The sequence below is a fragment of the Aspergillus pseudodeflectus genome, assembly GCF_044049435.1.
Source record: "Aspergillus pseudodeflectus strain CBS 756.74 chromosome Unknown BJX68scaffold_25, whole genome shotgun sequence".
NCBI lineage: Eukaryota > Fungi > Ascomycota > Eurotiomycetes > Eurotiales > Aspergillaceae > Aspergillus > Aspergillus pseudodeflectus.
The window spans coordinates 84223-99654 of NW_027263801.1; the positions used below are offsets into that span (position 1 = coordinate 84223).

Below are 15432 nucleotides of genomic sequence, written 5' to 3' on the forward strand. Positions count from 1 at the left end.
AGGTTCGCCAGTCCACTTTGTTGGTCCAGTTCACTTTGTAGTGCCTCAGATGGCGAGTAAAGTGGTGGACGACCAAATCCGGCGTTGTGCTTCGAGTAAGGGCGCTACAAGGCCCGGCAATGATAGCTATCCTGGTGATTTCGAGGTATAGTTCGCAGAATCAACCAGCGTTTCTGCCCTTGATACTAGAGTAGAGCGCGATTCCTTCTCATAAGGGTTCGACCTGTGGTTCCAATGCGGAACCAGAGTTATGTTCGAAAACTCCGTAACAATAGCAAACCACCTCGGGCCTTTAAGTTGGCAAGCCTGAAGCCTTTCCATCCTGGTACTTCGAAAGAACCTTCAGCTCGGTATTTCGCTCCTTGATCTTCTTATCCATGGTCTTCTGCACCTCCTCGCGCTTCTTCTCCGCATCCTCCAATTTCTGCTTCAGCTCGCGCGCGGCCTGTTCTTGCGCCTTTAGCGCCGCTTCGTGTGTCGGAAACTCTTTGCGCAGTTCCTCAAGCTGGGCGCGTACATCGTCGGTGTCTAGAGGAGCGCAGGTTACCGGATTGTAGTTGTATGTTGGAAGAGCGCTTGGGAGGCGGATGTCTGGAAGGAGCTCGTGGATTGGGGTTGTGCGCGTAGGCGAGTCGAGGGGAATTGGCGTGGTTTTTGGAGACGGGGATGGCTCAGAAGGTGGCGAGAGAGGAGGTCGGTCCATTGTAGTCAGTTTGACCTTTCTGGTCACTCGCGGATCAGTTTTCAGGCAGGTTGCGGTTCGTCTCGGAGGACTCGACGAGAGAGACTCGGGAAGTTGGGCGGTAGCTTTCTGCTAATTGTTATACACCGCCCTGCAGAGAGCACTCAAGGGAGGGTGTTAGGTTGCGGCTCGAGAGGAACAGGGTAATGACAGCGGGATCTAGGTCAAAGAGGGAGATACTTTGCGATTTACAGTCGCCTGTGACATCCGTGGAAGATGCAAGCTTTCGGTAAGTTGAGCCTTACATGCGCCTCGATTTTCTCTCACTTAGCCAATGTGATGTCATGGGATGAATGCCCTTGCTGACTGCGAGCGCCTCCAGTCCCAAAGAATAGAAGGGCAAGTACTGCTCCTATCTTGAGATTCCAGGTCTGATAACGACGTCACAGCCTAGGTTTGAGTTAGTCCTCCGAGTGAGCCACCCGAGCCTCCGATCATCTTCCGACGCTGACCAGTCGACTTGAATCCTAGATCATTGACCTCAATAACATCCCTCTCGTTACCGGAACTGCATATGTAAAATGGCGCTTACCTTCTTCGAATGCAAACGAGCATCACGGAAACACCGACAAAGCCCTCATTATCGACCATAGAGCGTCCTGGAACTATGAGCGGACACTGCAGCTCAGGTTGACGATCGATCGCGATCACATGCTTCATGACTGCGAAATTCAATTCGATGTTATACAGGAGTTCTCATCGGGAGGGCACGGCGAGAAAAACCTCCTGGGAAGGGTCAAGCTCAACCTTTCCGAATACGTGGATAAAAGCGATGATGACGAGGGGATTGTCCGGCGGTACTTGTTGCAGGATAGCAAAATAAATAGCACACTCAAGATTGGCATCTCTGTGCAGCAAGTGGAGGGAGATCGGAACTTCACGACGTATGTTTGATGTCAAAGGTCGCTTTTCGCGCCCTTGAACCTTTATGCTAACCGTTGTTGATAACTGTTAGGCCGCCATTGAAATCCGCTATGGCCTTTGGAGGTATCACAGGAGTTGTGGCCTCAGAACAGGTCGAGGCTGATGATATGGGCCAGCTACCTTTGATCAACACCCAGAGCCGAGAGGTTGCTGATATGCAAGAAATGTACCGATGCACGCTGGCAGCTTCCTGGACATCCCGCGCCGATGACCTGCCTGCCGATAAATTAATTGAGGGGCTCTTCTCTGGGGCCGTTGGGGGAACTGATCTCCACGATTCGAGCTCCGGGCCACCCGCCGAAGGATACCATAATGAGCGGTCCCCTAATCGTGGAACTGGGCGTACAGAGCAGGCTGCGTCGCGGAACCTTCTATCACCAGGCTACGAACGGCGGGCACGAAGCTCAAGTCGCCACAGCAAAGGCAATAAAGGGTTGGACTTTTCCCCTGCGATTGAACATACCGAGAAGAGCGGAAGTATCGAACACCAACTCTATGACAATGACATGGGGAAGAGTTGGAGGAACCGTAGTACAGAGCATGAATTGTCAGAGTTTGACGTACGAGATGACCTGCGAAGCTGGGAGATTAGTAATAAACAATGATACTTGGTCAAATCCTAGCTTTCCAAGTTTCAGACTCAACTCATGGCGTTTGTTCATTGTGAAAATGTATGGAGCAAATGGAGGTCTGTTATCGATAAGGCCTCTGGCGCTAGACTAGTCCATATCTGGCTTAGTTCTATCATAATGTTGAAGCTCCGTCGCCGCCGCCGCCTCGCAAGATTTCGAGCAAATTTGTCCGCAACCAAATCCCTTATTCCCAATGCTTTCTCGATCATCCCGACATGCGCGAACTCTACTTGACTGTCGCCTACGCCCAATATGCCGAATAGACGCGATATATGCGTCGCTACCGCCCCGTGGCATCCATGCTCGGCACCAAAATACCGCCAGCAACTCAGGAGATGATGCACCTAATGATACAGAACGCGAACTTAGCAACGATCCTGACCTGTCCGGTCGACAATTTTCGCGTCGGAAACCCCAAACTCATCGTGACCGCCGGGGCTATTTCGGGAGGAAAGTGGGCCTCAGTGTTTCTGCCCTTGGACAGCCCGGGGAGGTCATCGTCCTTGGAGAAAAGAACAAACGCTCCAGAGTCCTCTTCAAAGACGACCGGAAAGAAAGTGTCCAGGGAGATGGCGCCCAATATATGCTGCAGCATATTGGGGAAACCAGTCCTGATAATACCAGCGTTGCCATTGAGAGTTTCGCCGAAGACTACAAGCTACATACGAACCTTAGCGAGCCCGATTTTAAGGCCCTCCGAGAAAAATTACAATCGTCCTTCACGTATGCGCAGATGAAGGAGTACATTGATGCTCATCCTAAGCCCGGTATGCTTCAGCATTCCAGTTATATGAGATGGAACCCCGGAACCTCTCCTTACTTTGAGCTTAAAAGTGGCCACGGCCACAGCGTCACCACTCGAATTGCAGATACCAAGGGGTTACAATCTCTGCCGCGCAAGTTTGTTCTTGCCGAAAGGATCCTCCGGGATTGCTGGCAGGTTGGAGTCGTTGATGAGATTGGCCAACTCGATGTTCGCCTTCCCTCGCACCACCTATCGCTTTTTCTGGGTTCAACGCACTTTTCCTTCGAAGATTTAGCCAGTATGAATGACGCAAGTATCGATGTTGTGCATACTATGGGACTTGTCAGAGTTACCGGGAAACAACGGTCCTGCGAAAACGTCGCAGACGTGATACACGACGCTACAAACAGGATTAAGCATGTCAACATCGGCATTGAGCTCGACGAGGCGAGCGCCAAAGGAATATTCAGTTCTAAGTTCCTGTCATGGGTGTCGGAAACATACAAGGTTTCCTTTGAGCAAAGCTCTTCCAGCATCCCACAAAGGCTATTCTACCTTCTTGAGAACAAAGGGGAGGCGAAAAATGCTCGAAGAACTCTTCACCTAGCGCTGAACAAGGCCCGATCACCCCCTGTCCCTTTCAGCACATATATGTCCGCCTCCGAGCAGGCAGATGTTCATGATGTCAATACAGAGACTACCGCGTCTTGGCCCGATAGAGGGAAGCCGTGGTTCCGCTGGGAAATCCCCTCAACGCTACGAAAGTCCAAAAGTCCATCCGAGTTTCTCTTCAATACTAGCCAGTCCGCCATCTCAGACGAGCTTTTAAACTTCCTTCAGCGAAAGTCATCTGCCAGTGCCAGTTACGTATCAGTTCCCAGCGTCAGGGAGTCTGTAACTGCTGCAGCTGGCAAATGCCTCTTCTTGCGTAAGCCCTTCCTCGAGGAGAAACGATTAAGTGCCGCTCAATTAGGGCAGTTGTCTTTCTCGAGGACTTTTGTCAAGGAAGTCCCCCGTGCGGGCCACCTCATGCGCTCATTGACACCAAGATTAAGTGAAGAAGGCACGAGAACCCATCGCATTCGGCTTGTTCCAGCTGCTTCTCATGCAGATGTCCTCCCACAGCTCGAGTTGGAGGTTGAAACTCCAGCAATATTCAACGACAGCAGCGAAGATCCATGTGTTATTTGCGGTGCCAAAGCCGTTCTAGACGAAACCAGCGTTGACTATCTACTCCCGGAAGCCACAGCCGACATTCGGTTCACAAGGAGTGCGACCCATGACCTTTTGACTGGGCCACAGGAACTGTACTCCTTGGAAGGCGTTCAAACCGGTCTCCGCCGATGTTTTAGGAAGAATAGGATTACCACCAGTGCGGTTCCGTTACCAGTGTCCACTATGATCACCCTGCCATCTTACCTTTCGCGAAGCGTTGATGCAGACCAATCTTCGACTGTTACAGCGGAGTACCTATACGTGCCGGTGAACGACGCCCTAGGTGACACGGTGACTTACAAGTATGAATTCCAGAATCAGCGACTCGTCTTTTCTTCCTCTGAAGGTGGACCATTCGAAGCGTCCATGACAGATGATTTATTCCTGCAGATGGAACTTGGGGATAATCACTCTGCGGCTTCAACCAAGTCTCTTCAAGATGAGTTCAAGTCATTTTATAGCGCGGCGTGTGCATTATCATTTGAACTCGACCTGGTTTGATATGAAATGATAGATCTATTCTGCAGGTGCAAATCGGTGTTTATGGCTCTATTGGCGAAGTCATGGTTGGATGGGAATGGACATTAGCGAGCTGTGTATAATAATATATGTATAGAAATAGCCTGGTTACCTGTTGCGAAACAAAGAGATCGCAGGCTTTGTTATCCGGCAATGCCCAAGTCAGTCGTTGTCCGGTAGTATGCCTAAACAATCATCAATGCATGGCGGGAGCCAATCCGGGGAATTGACGTAGTTCATGTGGTCCAGGCTAGCGAGCGAGGGGCCGCGCCGCAAGCTGACCGAGTCCGTGCAACTGACTCCTAACCTGAATTTATCCTCAATCCAATCCTCGGCTCTGCTGCTATACATACTGCGAATCCATCTTATATCTGTGAATCCGTTCGTTCCAATCGCTCGGATTCTCATACGCCGCTGAACCAGCCAATCCGGTCCCTCGCGCACACCAGCCATGAAGGCTGGACACACCCGTTAGCAGCAAAGGCATGGAGAGAACACGGGTCGCTAAGGTGAGTTGGGCCATTTCTGGGAAGCCATTTACATGAATAATGTGTCTGACTGCCTTTGTTCATATTCTAGGTTGAAGACGTGACCTTAGCCCGCCGAGGAGAACAAGTTGTTGGCACGCTTCACCTCACCCCGCACCATATTATCTTCTCCCACGTTCCTCCCCAACCAGATAATACACAGGCACAAGGCGCAGTTGTCAGGCCAAGAGAACTTTGGATAACATATCCCATCATATCCTTTTGCACCTATCGTCCGACTCCCGCCGTCTCCCGCCAACCGTCATCGATTCGCCTACGATGCCGAGATTTCACCTTTGTTTGCTTCTATTTTACCGCAGAGAGCAGAGCTAGAGATGTTTTTGAGAGCATTAAATCGTGGACTTGCAAGATCGGGCGAATCGATAGACTATATGCTTTTTCCTTTCAGCCGCCGACTCCCGAGCGCGAGGTTAATGGCTGGGCCCTCTACGATCCCCGCAAAGAGTTGGCGCGACAAGGCGTAGACGGCAATAATGGTCATGGTTGGCGCATATCGCACATAAACTCAGACTATGGGGTATATCTCACATCACTTCCCGGGCTGTTTTTGTTACGAGCCAAGTTAACTTGCGTTTATAGTTCTCCCCCACCTACCCTGCCATCTTCGCTGTCCCGACCGGCATCTCGGACAACACGATCAATTATGCCGGAAAATTCAGGTCTCGTGCTCGGATACCAGTATTGACGTACCTGCATCCCATCAACAACTGTTCCATCACCAGAAGCTCTCAACCGCTCGTTGGCTTCCGCGGGAACAGAAGCATCCAGGACGAGAAGCTTTTGGCAGCCATCTTTGCGAGTACGCGCTCAGATAGGCCGCTCGCCAACTTTACCCCTCCGAATCTAGACCATGAGTCCTCAACTTCGACACAAGGCGAGCTGCCTGGCAGTCAGAGCTTCCCGGATATTACAAATGCTGAAGAGTTAGAAGATGAGCTTCTCGCGTCGGTTGAGGAAGCTGACGACAAACCTCACATATATGGCGCTCAACAACATAATCTAATCGTCGATGCGCGGCCCACCGTCAATGCTATCGCTATGCAAGCTGTTGGACTAGGCTCAGAGAATATGGACCACTATCCGTTTGCTACGAAAGCCTATCTCGGGATTGATAACATCCATGTGATGAGGGATTCTCTCAACAGGGTGATAGACGCGCTCAAGGACTCGGATCTAACCCCACTTGGTCCGAACAGAGATCAGCTGGCAAAGAGTGGCTGGTTGAAGCATATATCCGGCATCTTGGAAGGCTCTGGTCTGATTGCTCGGCAAGTCGGCCTTCAGCACTCGCATGTATTAATTCACTGCTCGGATGGTTGGGATCGCACAAGTCAGCTGAGCGCCTTGAGTCAGATTTGTCTTGATCCGTATTATCGAACCATGGAAGGATTCATGGTTTTGGTGGAAAAGGACTGGCTTTCTTTCGGCCACATGTTCCGCCACAGAGCGGGACACCTGAATAGTGAAAAATGGTTCCAGATCGAGAACGAAAGGATAGGGGGTGACTTGGGACGTGGTTCTGGCGAGAGTAGCGGCGCCGGTAAAGCCATCGAAAACGCTTTCCTCAGCGCAAAGGGCTTTTTTGCTCGAGACAACACCAGTCGTGATTCGCTTGGCGACTCGGAGGGAGACGTCAGAGAATATGATTCCGATACCCCTGCGGCCATGAGGCCGTCACCCACGCCGAGGACCGCTGTTGCTGAGAAAGAAGTTACCAAACCGAAAGAGACAAGCCCGGTCTTCCATCAATTTCTCGACGCAACCTACCAGATGCTGTATCAGTACCCCACGCGATTCGAGTTCAATGAGCGGTTTCTACGACGACTGCTCTACCACCTGTATTCATGCCAGTATGGCACTTTTGTCTTCAATAGTGAGAAAGAGCGTGTGGATATGAACGCCAAGGAGCGGACGCGCAGTGTCTGGGACTATTTCCTTGCGAGGAAAGAGCAGTTTCTGAACCCAAAGTACGAGGCAGATATCGACGACAACCAGCGGGGCAAAGAACGATTGATCTTTCCTCGAGTCAAGGAAATCAGGTGGTGGAGTGAAGCTTTCGGCCGGACAGACGCGGAAATGAACGGAGGTCGCATGAGCAGCGCTTTTCAGGCTACTCCCCGGGATAACTCAGGGTCACCCATATTGACAGGTGTTGAAACGAGCCAACAAGCCTTGGGCAGTGGTGTACCTGCTAACCAGTCCCCGCCACCGGTGAACAAGGTGTCAACAGTGATATCAGGAATCTCTGATCTATCCTTCTCCACAGGTAAGGATAAAAACTCTGGCTCGAGCGGCATGAGCCAAATGGAGGTTGAGATGCAGTGAAGGGAAAGGCTATCTGGCAGCACACAAAAGCCACTATGAACAGGGCGTTGGAGTTGATGTCTTCGTTGATCCAGTGGGCATCGACCAAAATACGCCTTACCTATGATTTTTCGGTTTAGCCTTGGTTTTTTGTCAATAGCCTTGTGTCTTGTGAGTGTAGAGCAACATGCGATATACATTTGATGAATTATAGCAGACTACTCTTCAGCGTTCGGATTGGATCAGGCCGAAGTATGAGTTGGTGCCTTGGCGCCTGAAGCAGGTCGAGCGTCTTGAAGTCTTGGCGGGCGCTGAAGAGGAAGGCGCGGGCGGTGAGCAAGCGAGGGTTGAGCCCTGTCCCGATTAGGAAGGGAGGAAGCCCTACTGGCAAAATTCCCCACTAACGCCGAACTTCTGAAAACCGACCTGACCTTTGAACGACTTCCCAACTTTGGTGCACCGCCCTATCACCGCGTCCTCGGCCCTTTACTCGACAATCAAATAGACGCAAACATGGCTGCAGTCCAGGGAGCTATTTCGAAGCGCCGCAAGTTCGTCGCCGACGGTGTCTTCTATGCCGAGTTGAACGAGTTCTTCCAGCGCGAGCTGGCTGAGGAGGGCTACTCCGGTGTCGAAGTCCGTGTCACTCCCACCGTCACCGATATCAGTACGTTCGCCCGATTCTACAATGGCAATTGAGTTTTCTGGCGGGGTTTCTCGAGGCAGAGGACGAGGAAAGGAATGGGATTGAAGGAATTCTCGACATCAATATTTTGGCGGGCGCAAGAATCAGCAGAATATCAGGACATTGCTAACAGAGGCTCTTGTTTTCCCATAGTCATCCGTGCCACCCACACCCAGGAGGTTCTCGGTGAGCAGGGTCGCCGCATCCGCGAGCTCACCTCCCTCATCCAGAAGCGCTTCAAGTTCCCCGAGAACTCCGTCTCCCTCTATGCCGCCAAGGTCCAGAACCGCGGTCTGTCCGCCGTCGCTCAGTGCGAGTCCCTCCGCTACAAGCTCCTCAACGGTCTGGCCGTCCGTCGGGCCTGCTACGGTGTTCTCCGTTTCATCATGGAGAGCGGTGCCAAGGGTTGTGAGGTTGTCGTTTCCGGAAAGCTCCGTGCTGCCCGTGCCAAGTCCATGAAGTTCACTGTACGTCTTATCAGAATCGTCAAAAGACCCCAAAGGATGGATTTTTGGTTGGGATATCGCAGCGCGAAGGCGGGAGCAAACTCGGACATTGAAACATCCATTGGTGGTCTAGAACGCTCACGGAACCATTCACTAACATACAATTCTCTCTCCAGGACGGATTCATGATCCACTCCGGTCAACCCGCCAAGGAGTTCATTGACTCCGCTACCCGCCACGTTCTCCTCCGCCAGGGTGTCCTTGGTATCAAGGTCAAGATCATGCGCGGCTCCGACCCCGAGGGCAAGGCCGGTCCCCAGAAGACCCTCCCCGACTCCGTCACCATTATCGAGCCCAAGGAGGAGCAACCCGTTCTCCAGCCCGTCTCCCAGGATTACGGTGCCAAGGCCGTTGCCGCCCAGCAGGCCGCCGAGCAGCAGCGTCTGGCCGAGCAACAGGCTGCGGAGGGCCAGGAAGGTGCTGCTAGCGGCGAGGCTTATGCGCAGGAGTAATTATCGGGTTCTGATATTTGCGCTACGTTCTTGTTATCTACCCTATTTCCATGACCCAAAAATAAAGAACCATATGAACTTCATAGGCTTGTCTTGTACGTAGTATTTGTAGGGAGTGTACGTTCCTAAGTCCGATGTATCTCGGGATGTTCGTCTTTGATTACGAAGATGCTTCCCACGTGCAAAGTCGGTGGGCCATTCAGCTAGTGGCCTCTGATAGGACTACTCCGTACTGGAAACACCGGAAATGCCTGGACGGTGGGTCAAAGCTGTGGTAAATCGTTATATATATAGTTGCATAATTCCCCTCCGCCAATATGATACTACCTTGACCACGACAAGCAAGTTGAACAGAAAAATTCTTCCACTTTTTTTATTTTATCTTCGTCGAAAGCTCATAAGATCAGCCTCGAGGTAAGTAGACATGTACACAAGGTATCGAGCAAGCGCAAGATATATCTATCTAAGCTCTAAACCACCCATTACGTATCCAATCCGTGTCCAGACTTCATGTGTCTGCACTACAGGAAGGCCTCGATGTTGATTTCCAAAGTGCTGACGGGGTATTTCATCTCGTAGTTCTCCAGCACAGTTGGGTGTAGGATACCGAAGGAGCCGATTATGACGTCCTTGCCACCGATGCGGACGTGGACGGAGGCGGCGTGGCCGGGGAAGTAGGTTGGGTCTGTCTTCTGTTAGGAGATGATTCTAGTCTATGGAGTGGTACCAGGGTCCTACCATCCAATTCCTCGATCCAGTAGTGTGAGTCGTTTACTTGAGGGTTCTCGAGACCCTCCTCGCCTGTGAGGAAGGCGCTCTTCAGCATCGACATGACGCGGTCTAGAAGACCGTGTACGACTTCGAAACCACTGGTCTTGCCGTACCAGGCGGCAGCAAAGTGCCGTTCGTTTCGGCTCTTACGCTCTAGTGACAAGTCCTTGAAAGCCACGTCACTGACCTCGAAGATCTTCATCGGAACAGTGTGGTGCTTGTTTTCGCGAATGGTCTTCAGAAGACCGGGAAGAAGACTTGTACGGACAACTTGGAACTCTTGAGTCTTGGGGTTGGCGAGCTTGACGGCGGTGTTGCCATCATCCTTGCGGTTGAGCCATCCGAAATTCTCGTCGTGGGAGCACAGAATCAAGGGCAGAACCTCCGACCAGCCAGCCATCGCAGCCTCTATGCGGACAATATCGGAGAGCTTATTGATCGGCAGAGGCTGGGCGACTGTTCCTGACTTGCTAGGGAAGGATCGTGGAAGGTTATTGAATCCGTAGGCAATGGCAACATCTTCCATGATGTCTGCTTGGTGGAGAATATCAGCGCGTGTAGGAGGAATGTGCACATCAACCAGATCGGGAGAGGCCGATGGCGTTGCCTTGTAGGCCATCTTCTTGAGGAGGTCGCAGATTTCCTGTTGAGAGAGTTCCAAACCGCAGCACTGGTTGAGATAGGAGACTTCGGCCTGGGTTGTCCGGGGTGCGATGTCGGGAGTGATTCTTGTTTCGTTGTTGTGTTCAGAAATGATCTGAATGGGCTCAATACTACACGTTCTGAAGTTAGCGATTGTACACTGTCAAGTGAGCCACGAGGAATTCAAAGAGCTTACGTGAACGGCTCAGATGTGTATTGGGAGAACATGGTGACCATGATCTTGTTCACAATTTCCACCTTAGTTTTATCAAGCGCCGTAATTTCAATGAAAATGTTCTTGGTGTTGAGGGTGATCTTCGAGTGGTCTCCGTTGATAATAGGAGGAAGGGAGCAAACAGTCCTCTTCGAGTCGTAGATCACCGGGTAGACGGGGGAGTCCCTGATGATGTGAAGATATTTGCCTAGGTTCTTATCTTTCTGTAATGGGAGTTAGCATATAAAGGGCCGCGGGCGACGAGTAGTAGGTCATACATCGTAGAAAGCCACGAGCTCCTCGCCGTTCATCTCTTGAGTTTGGTTGAGAGGTGTGAAGCGGATGTCTTTCGGTGGGAGGGCTTCGTAGGTGAAAGGTCCTTGGAGAGTGTCCAAGTCATGAGTACCAATAGAGACGAGCGTTCTTTGCCTGGCAAGATTCTGATGGAGCTTGTCTTGAAGAGCGATGAAGGATTCATAGCGGGCCTTATCGAAGGTGACATTTCGGAGGATTGCGCCAGACACGAGTGGCCTAATTTTCATCGTCTGAATCATGTCTCGTCAATACGTGCACACATAACTCATGTAGGTCTTGAAGGGAATCGCTCACGTCCTCCTTGACGATGATTTTCTGCAGCTCCCCGCCAGCAGGCTCAACAAGTCTGTAGTTGGGAAGCGGCTTTCGGCCCAAGAAGATGTTGAGCATGAGAGAGATTCCTTCGAAGCATAGTAGATCATATCTGCGGAGAATCTCAGTATATGCGATGCCCTTTTTCAAGACCTGGTGCGTACCGATTCGCCGGAATTTCGATCTTGAGCTGGGGGGGCTCCTGCTTGCCATCCACAATCGGTCGGTCCGAATTCGTTGTCTGCCTTGTTTCAGAAACTGCCACTGTGTTGGAGAGGGTTTATCGGAGGATTTACATCTTCGTCGAGCTCAATGCCTATGTTTCGATAAAGTCAGCGCAAACCCCGCCAAGGTGCAGTATAGGGTACACATACCGAATTCGAAGCACAACTCGTCGAATTCTTCGGTGGTATAGCTATGAGCTTGTGTCAGAACAGACCGTGTGTCGTTTCAAATCCGCAATTGCACATACTCTCTGCCGAGCTCCTTGAAGAGCGCGGCCTTATCGACCGAGATGGTGGGCATGGTGGGAGGGGTTCAAATGAATCAGGAATGCCGGCGAAAGGGAGAGAAAAGCGCCCAGGGGGTGAGACTGGGGTGGCGTCACAGGGTTAAAGTGTGGCTCAATTTTCTGAACGAGAAAGGCTTCTGTTGACTTCACCCCGCGGTTGGGTATAATTCCTCTGCGCAATGGAGATTCGGAGTCATACAAATTTGAGGGACACAAGCGGAGGAGTAAAGGCGGCGGGCACACCAGCCACGTGCACCGCCACTCACACACCCCTCCCTAGAACGAAATGGGCGCCAGCCACAGGCGATGTGCAAAGCTGGGAAACGACCAGCTGCCCCGTCGTCACCTTCACAACAATATCCGATCCAGAGCGCCCGCGGAGCCACTCTTAGATTCCACTTAGCGATCCCATTTCCTATTCTCTCCTCGACCCAGAATCATTCTAATTCGACGATTCACCGAGGTTAGTTTCTCTCCTGTTCGGCCCCAATCCCACCGGCGAGGTGTGCTGCTCTTGCTTCTCAAGCGTCTTGCGGCGGCCCAAACCCCACGAACCTCGCCCCGGGGACCTCATTGTCCACTATCCCCTTCCGCCGCCACGACATCACCCTCGATCAGCCCAAGCTAATCCGAAGCAGTGCAGGTGCTGGACTTTATTTGTTCTTGTGCATTAGACCCTCGTTTCTTTGTCCGCTCCAGGAGGAAAAGTCGTTCGCTGTGTTCGCGTGATATCAATTGCGTCAGGGAGGACTTGGACCGGCCACATCCTCGCCCTCTAGTCATCTCTTAATTCAAAATTACATCAGACTACGACGATACATTCGTGATGGAGGGTCAGGGTGAAAACGACGAGCTCTACCCTATCGCTGTTCTTATTGATGAGCTAAAGGTATCGCCCACCGCCTTATAAGGATTTCTGCATCATGAAAAGCCATTGTTGCTGACGGTCGAGTTTCCTAGCACGATGATGTCCTCCTCCGTCTTAATGCAATCCACCGCCTCTCCACTATTGCGTTAGCTCTTGGGCCGGAAAGGACTCGCGAGGAGCTCATCCCTTTTCTCGATGGTTAGTAATCGATGCGCCCGACATGTTCTTGCGCTCCAGGATCCAATATTGACATCTACGACACAGACTCTGTCGAGGACGAAGACGAGGTTCTGACCGCGCTCAGCGAGGAACTGGGTTCCTTCATAGAATATGTTGGCGGCCCGGAATATGGACACGTACTTCTCTCCCCTCTGGAGAACCTAGCCGCCATTGAGGAACCGTTGGTCAGGGAGAAGGCAAGATACTGTGATCCTGCGGCGCCGAGTCTCGTGTTAACCTCTTACAGGCCGTGGAGTCCCTAAACAAGATCGGCGAGCAACTATCCGAAAAGCAGATTGAAGAATATTACGTTCCAATGGTCCAACGCTTATCAAAAGCCGACTGGTTTACCTCGAAAGTCTCCGCTACTGGCCTTTACTGCGTTCCCTACAAGAAATCCTCTCCTTCCCTGCAGCAAACCTTGCGGCAATTCTTCGCCGGGCTCGTGCGCGATGAGACTCCAATGGTCCGGCGTCAAGCAGCCAACAACCTAGCGAAATTTGTGAAGGAGATGAACACTCAAGTAGTCATTGACGAGATGATACCCCTTTTCCAGTACTTGGCTGGCGATGATCAGGATAGTGTGCGCCTGCTTACAGTGGATATCCTCATCTCAATTGCCGAAGAGATCCCCAAGGAGCAACAGCCGAGCCACGGCGTATTGCTGACTTCCCTGCGGAGTTTGTTTGAAGATAAAAGCTGGAGGGTCAGATATATGGTTGCCGACCGCTATGAGAAGGTATGTTTTCTACCGTCGCTTCTCAATTGAATCTTTCATGGGTTCTAATCCATTTGATAGATCGCCAAAGCAGTGCATGAAGAAGTTGTAACGCGCGACATGGTTCCGTCATTTGTCAAACTTCTGAAAGATACTGAGGCTGAAGTCCGCACTGCCGTTGCCGGCCAGATACCAGGTACTCCCATTCTCGATCCTTGGTCACGATTTCTGGTCAAAGTCACTAACCGCTAAACAGGATTCTGCTCTCTAATTGATCGGGAAACCTTGCTTAACGAGATAATGACAAGTGTGGAAGATCTCGTCTCGGATCCGTCTCAACACGTGCGGGCGGCTTTGGGAACTCAGATTAGCGGTCTTGCGCCAATTCTCGGGAAGGAAGAGTAAGTCTCATCTTTCCAACGTTAGACCGATGCTTTGTGGCAAAAATCTTACAAGTCCGTACAGAACAATCTCCCACCTTCTGCCGATGTTCCTCCAGATGCTCAAAGACGAGTTCCCGGATGTCCGGCTGCATATAATCTCCAAGTTGGAATTGGTTAACAATGGTAAGTCTACAGCAAGTTTCCATCATTAATGTCACTTCTTAACCGTCATAGTCATCGGGATCGAGCTCCTGTCTCAATCCCTTCTTCCCGCTATCGTCCAATTGGCCGAAGATAAACAGTGGAGAGTCCGACTTGCCATCATTGAATACATTCCTCTGCTTGCCAGCCAGCTGGGAGTTAATTTCTTCGATGAACAACTCAGCGATCTCTGCATGGGCTGGCTTGGCGACACCGTTTTCTCTATTCGAGAGGCTGCCACACAGAACTTGAGGAAGTTAACAGAGGTGTTCGGCGTCGAATGGGCCAAGGGCTCGATTATCCCGAAGGTGATGGCCATGGGCCAACATCCTAACTACCTCTACAGAATGACAACGTGTTTCGCAATCTCCGTATGCTACCCGACGCCTTGTTGATAATCTTTGCTGACCTTCTTCTTCCAGACGCTCGCACCCGTTGCTACTTTGGATATCATTGAGACTTCGATACTCCCCATCCTGGACAGACTCGTGTCTGATGAGATTCCCAACATTCGGTTCAATGTCGCCAAATCATATGCTGTCTTGATCGACACGCTGCGACGTCTTCCCCCTCAGGGCACTCTAGCGGACGTAGAGAAGACCGGCAAGCCGGAGGGTCCTTCGCCAAAGGGCCAGGAACTTATCCAACAGAGTATCCTCCCGAGTCTGGAGAAACTTCAAGCTGACGATGATGTTGATGTTCGGTACTTTGCAACAACTGCCGCTGGCGGCCACGAAGAGGTTATGCAGACCTCACCGTAGGCTTGGTCCTCGGCTTTTTATATGCCCTGTTTGGCAGATTTGTAAAGCACCTTGAATGTGAGCGAAAGAAGACCCGAGGGCGCTCACATCTTGGGTGGATCTCAATCTAGTCACCTTAGAAGTAGTCAGGACAACTGACTGGGATGAACTTTCAAGGCGTTTTTAAATGTAGATTCTTTTGGCCCGTTCAAATACTCCTACGAATACACTAAGCTTGTCACGTCACGGTTGGCTGAGATCATGTG

General features: G+C 51.4%; 8 protein-coding genes across 8 annotated transcripts; 6 read left to right on the top strand and 2 right to left on the bottom strand.

Moving 5' to 3' along the window:
- Positions 1-292: 292 nt before the first annotated feature.
- Positions 293-703, bottom strand: BJX68DRAFT_267493 (uncharacterized protein; the record flags this gene model as incomplete). Its single annotated transcript, XM_071045832.1, has 1 exon — positions 293-703. One exon carries the CDS (start codon positions 701-703, stop codon positions 293-295), a length of 411 nt encoding a protein of 136 aa, XP_070898312.1.
- Positions 704-858: 155 nt separating this feature from the next.
- On the top strand, positions 859-2474 carry BJX68DRAFT_238330 (N-terminal C2 domain-containing protein). The gene is made up of 5 exons (XM_071040334.1): positions 859-971; positions 1065-1081; positions 1132-1155; positions 1214-1626; positions 1698-2474. Exons 1-5 carry the CDS (start codon positions 959-961, stop codon positions 2269-2271), a joined length of 1041 nt encoding a protein of 346 aa, XP_070898313.1. The 5' UTR covers positions 859-958; the 3' UTR covers positions 2272-2474.
- BJX68DRAFT_238337 (putative respiratory complex assembly protein Rmp1) lies at positions 2461-5059 on the top strand. The gene has a single exon (XM_071040335.1). It carries the CDS (start codon positions 2492-2494, stop codon positions 4757-4759), a length of 2268 nt encoding a protein of 755 aa, XP_070898314.1. The 5' UTR covers positions 2461-2491; the 3' UTR covers positions 4760-5059.
- A 24-nt stretch (positions 5060-5083) lies between these two features.
- BJX68DRAFT_238338 (phosphatidylinositol-3-phosphatase YMR1) lies at positions 5084-7937 on the top strand. Its single transcript, XM_071040336.1, has 3 exons — positions 5084-5286; positions 5357-5842; positions 5905-7937. The coding sequence occupies exons 1-3, from the start codon at positions 5263-5265 to the stop codon at positions 7648-7650; spliced, it is 2256 nt and encodes a 751-aa protein (XP_070898315.1). The 5' UTR covers positions 5084-5262; the 3' UTR covers positions 7651-7937.
- Positions 7938-7962: 25 nt separating this feature from the next.
- On the top strand, positions 7963-8510 carry BJX68DRAFT_238340 (uncharacterized protein). The gene has a single exon (XM_071040337.1). The coding sequence runs from the start codon at positions 8143-8145 to the stop codon at positions 8326-8328; it is 186 nt and encodes a 61-aa protein (XP_070898316.1). The 5' UTR covers positions 7963-8142; the 3' UTR covers positions 8329-8510.
- On the top strand, positions 8500-9355 carry BJX68DRAFT_238342 (40S ribosomal uS3 domain-containing protein). The gene is made up of 2 exons (XM_071040338.1): positions 8500-8781; positions 8937-9355. Exons 1-2 carry the CDS (start codon positions 8701-8703, stop codon positions 9270-9272), a joined length of 417 nt encoding a protein of 138 aa, XP_070898317.1. The 5' UTR covers positions 8500-8700; the 3' UTR covers positions 9273-9355.
- Positions 9356-9618: 263 nt separating this feature from the next.
- On the bottom strand, positions 9619-12217 carry BJX68DRAFT_238344 (phenylalanine--tRNA ligase subunit beta). Its single transcript, XM_071040339.1, has 9 exons — positions 11999-12217; positions 11901-11941; positions 11823-11842; positions 11691-11767; positions 11509-11638; positions 11178-11444; positions 10882-11123; positions 10011-10816; positions 9619-9957 (listed from the first exon to the last, which is right to left on the bottom strand). The coding sequence occupies exons 1-9, from the start codon at positions 12049-12051 to the stop codon at positions 9794-9796; spliced, it is 1800 nt and encodes a 599-aa protein (XP_070898318.1). The 5' UTR covers positions 12052-12217; the 3' UTR covers positions 9619-9793.
- Positions 12218-12263: 46 nt separating this feature from the next.
- BJX68DRAFT_238347 (protein phosphatase 2A structural subunit TPD3) lies at positions 12264-15424 on the top strand. The gene is made up of 9 exons (XM_071040340.1): positions 12264-12926; positions 12998-13103; positions 13170-13321; positions 13372-13863; positions 13924-14038; positions 14099-14243; positions 14308-14408; positions 14460-14797; positions 14849-15424. Exons 1-9 carry the CDS (start codon positions 12864-12866, stop codon positions 15185-15187), a joined length of 1851 nt encoding a protein of 616 aa, XP_070898319.1. The 5' UTR covers positions 12264-12863; the 3' UTR covers positions 15188-15424.
- Positions 15425-15432: the final 8 nt, after the last annotated feature.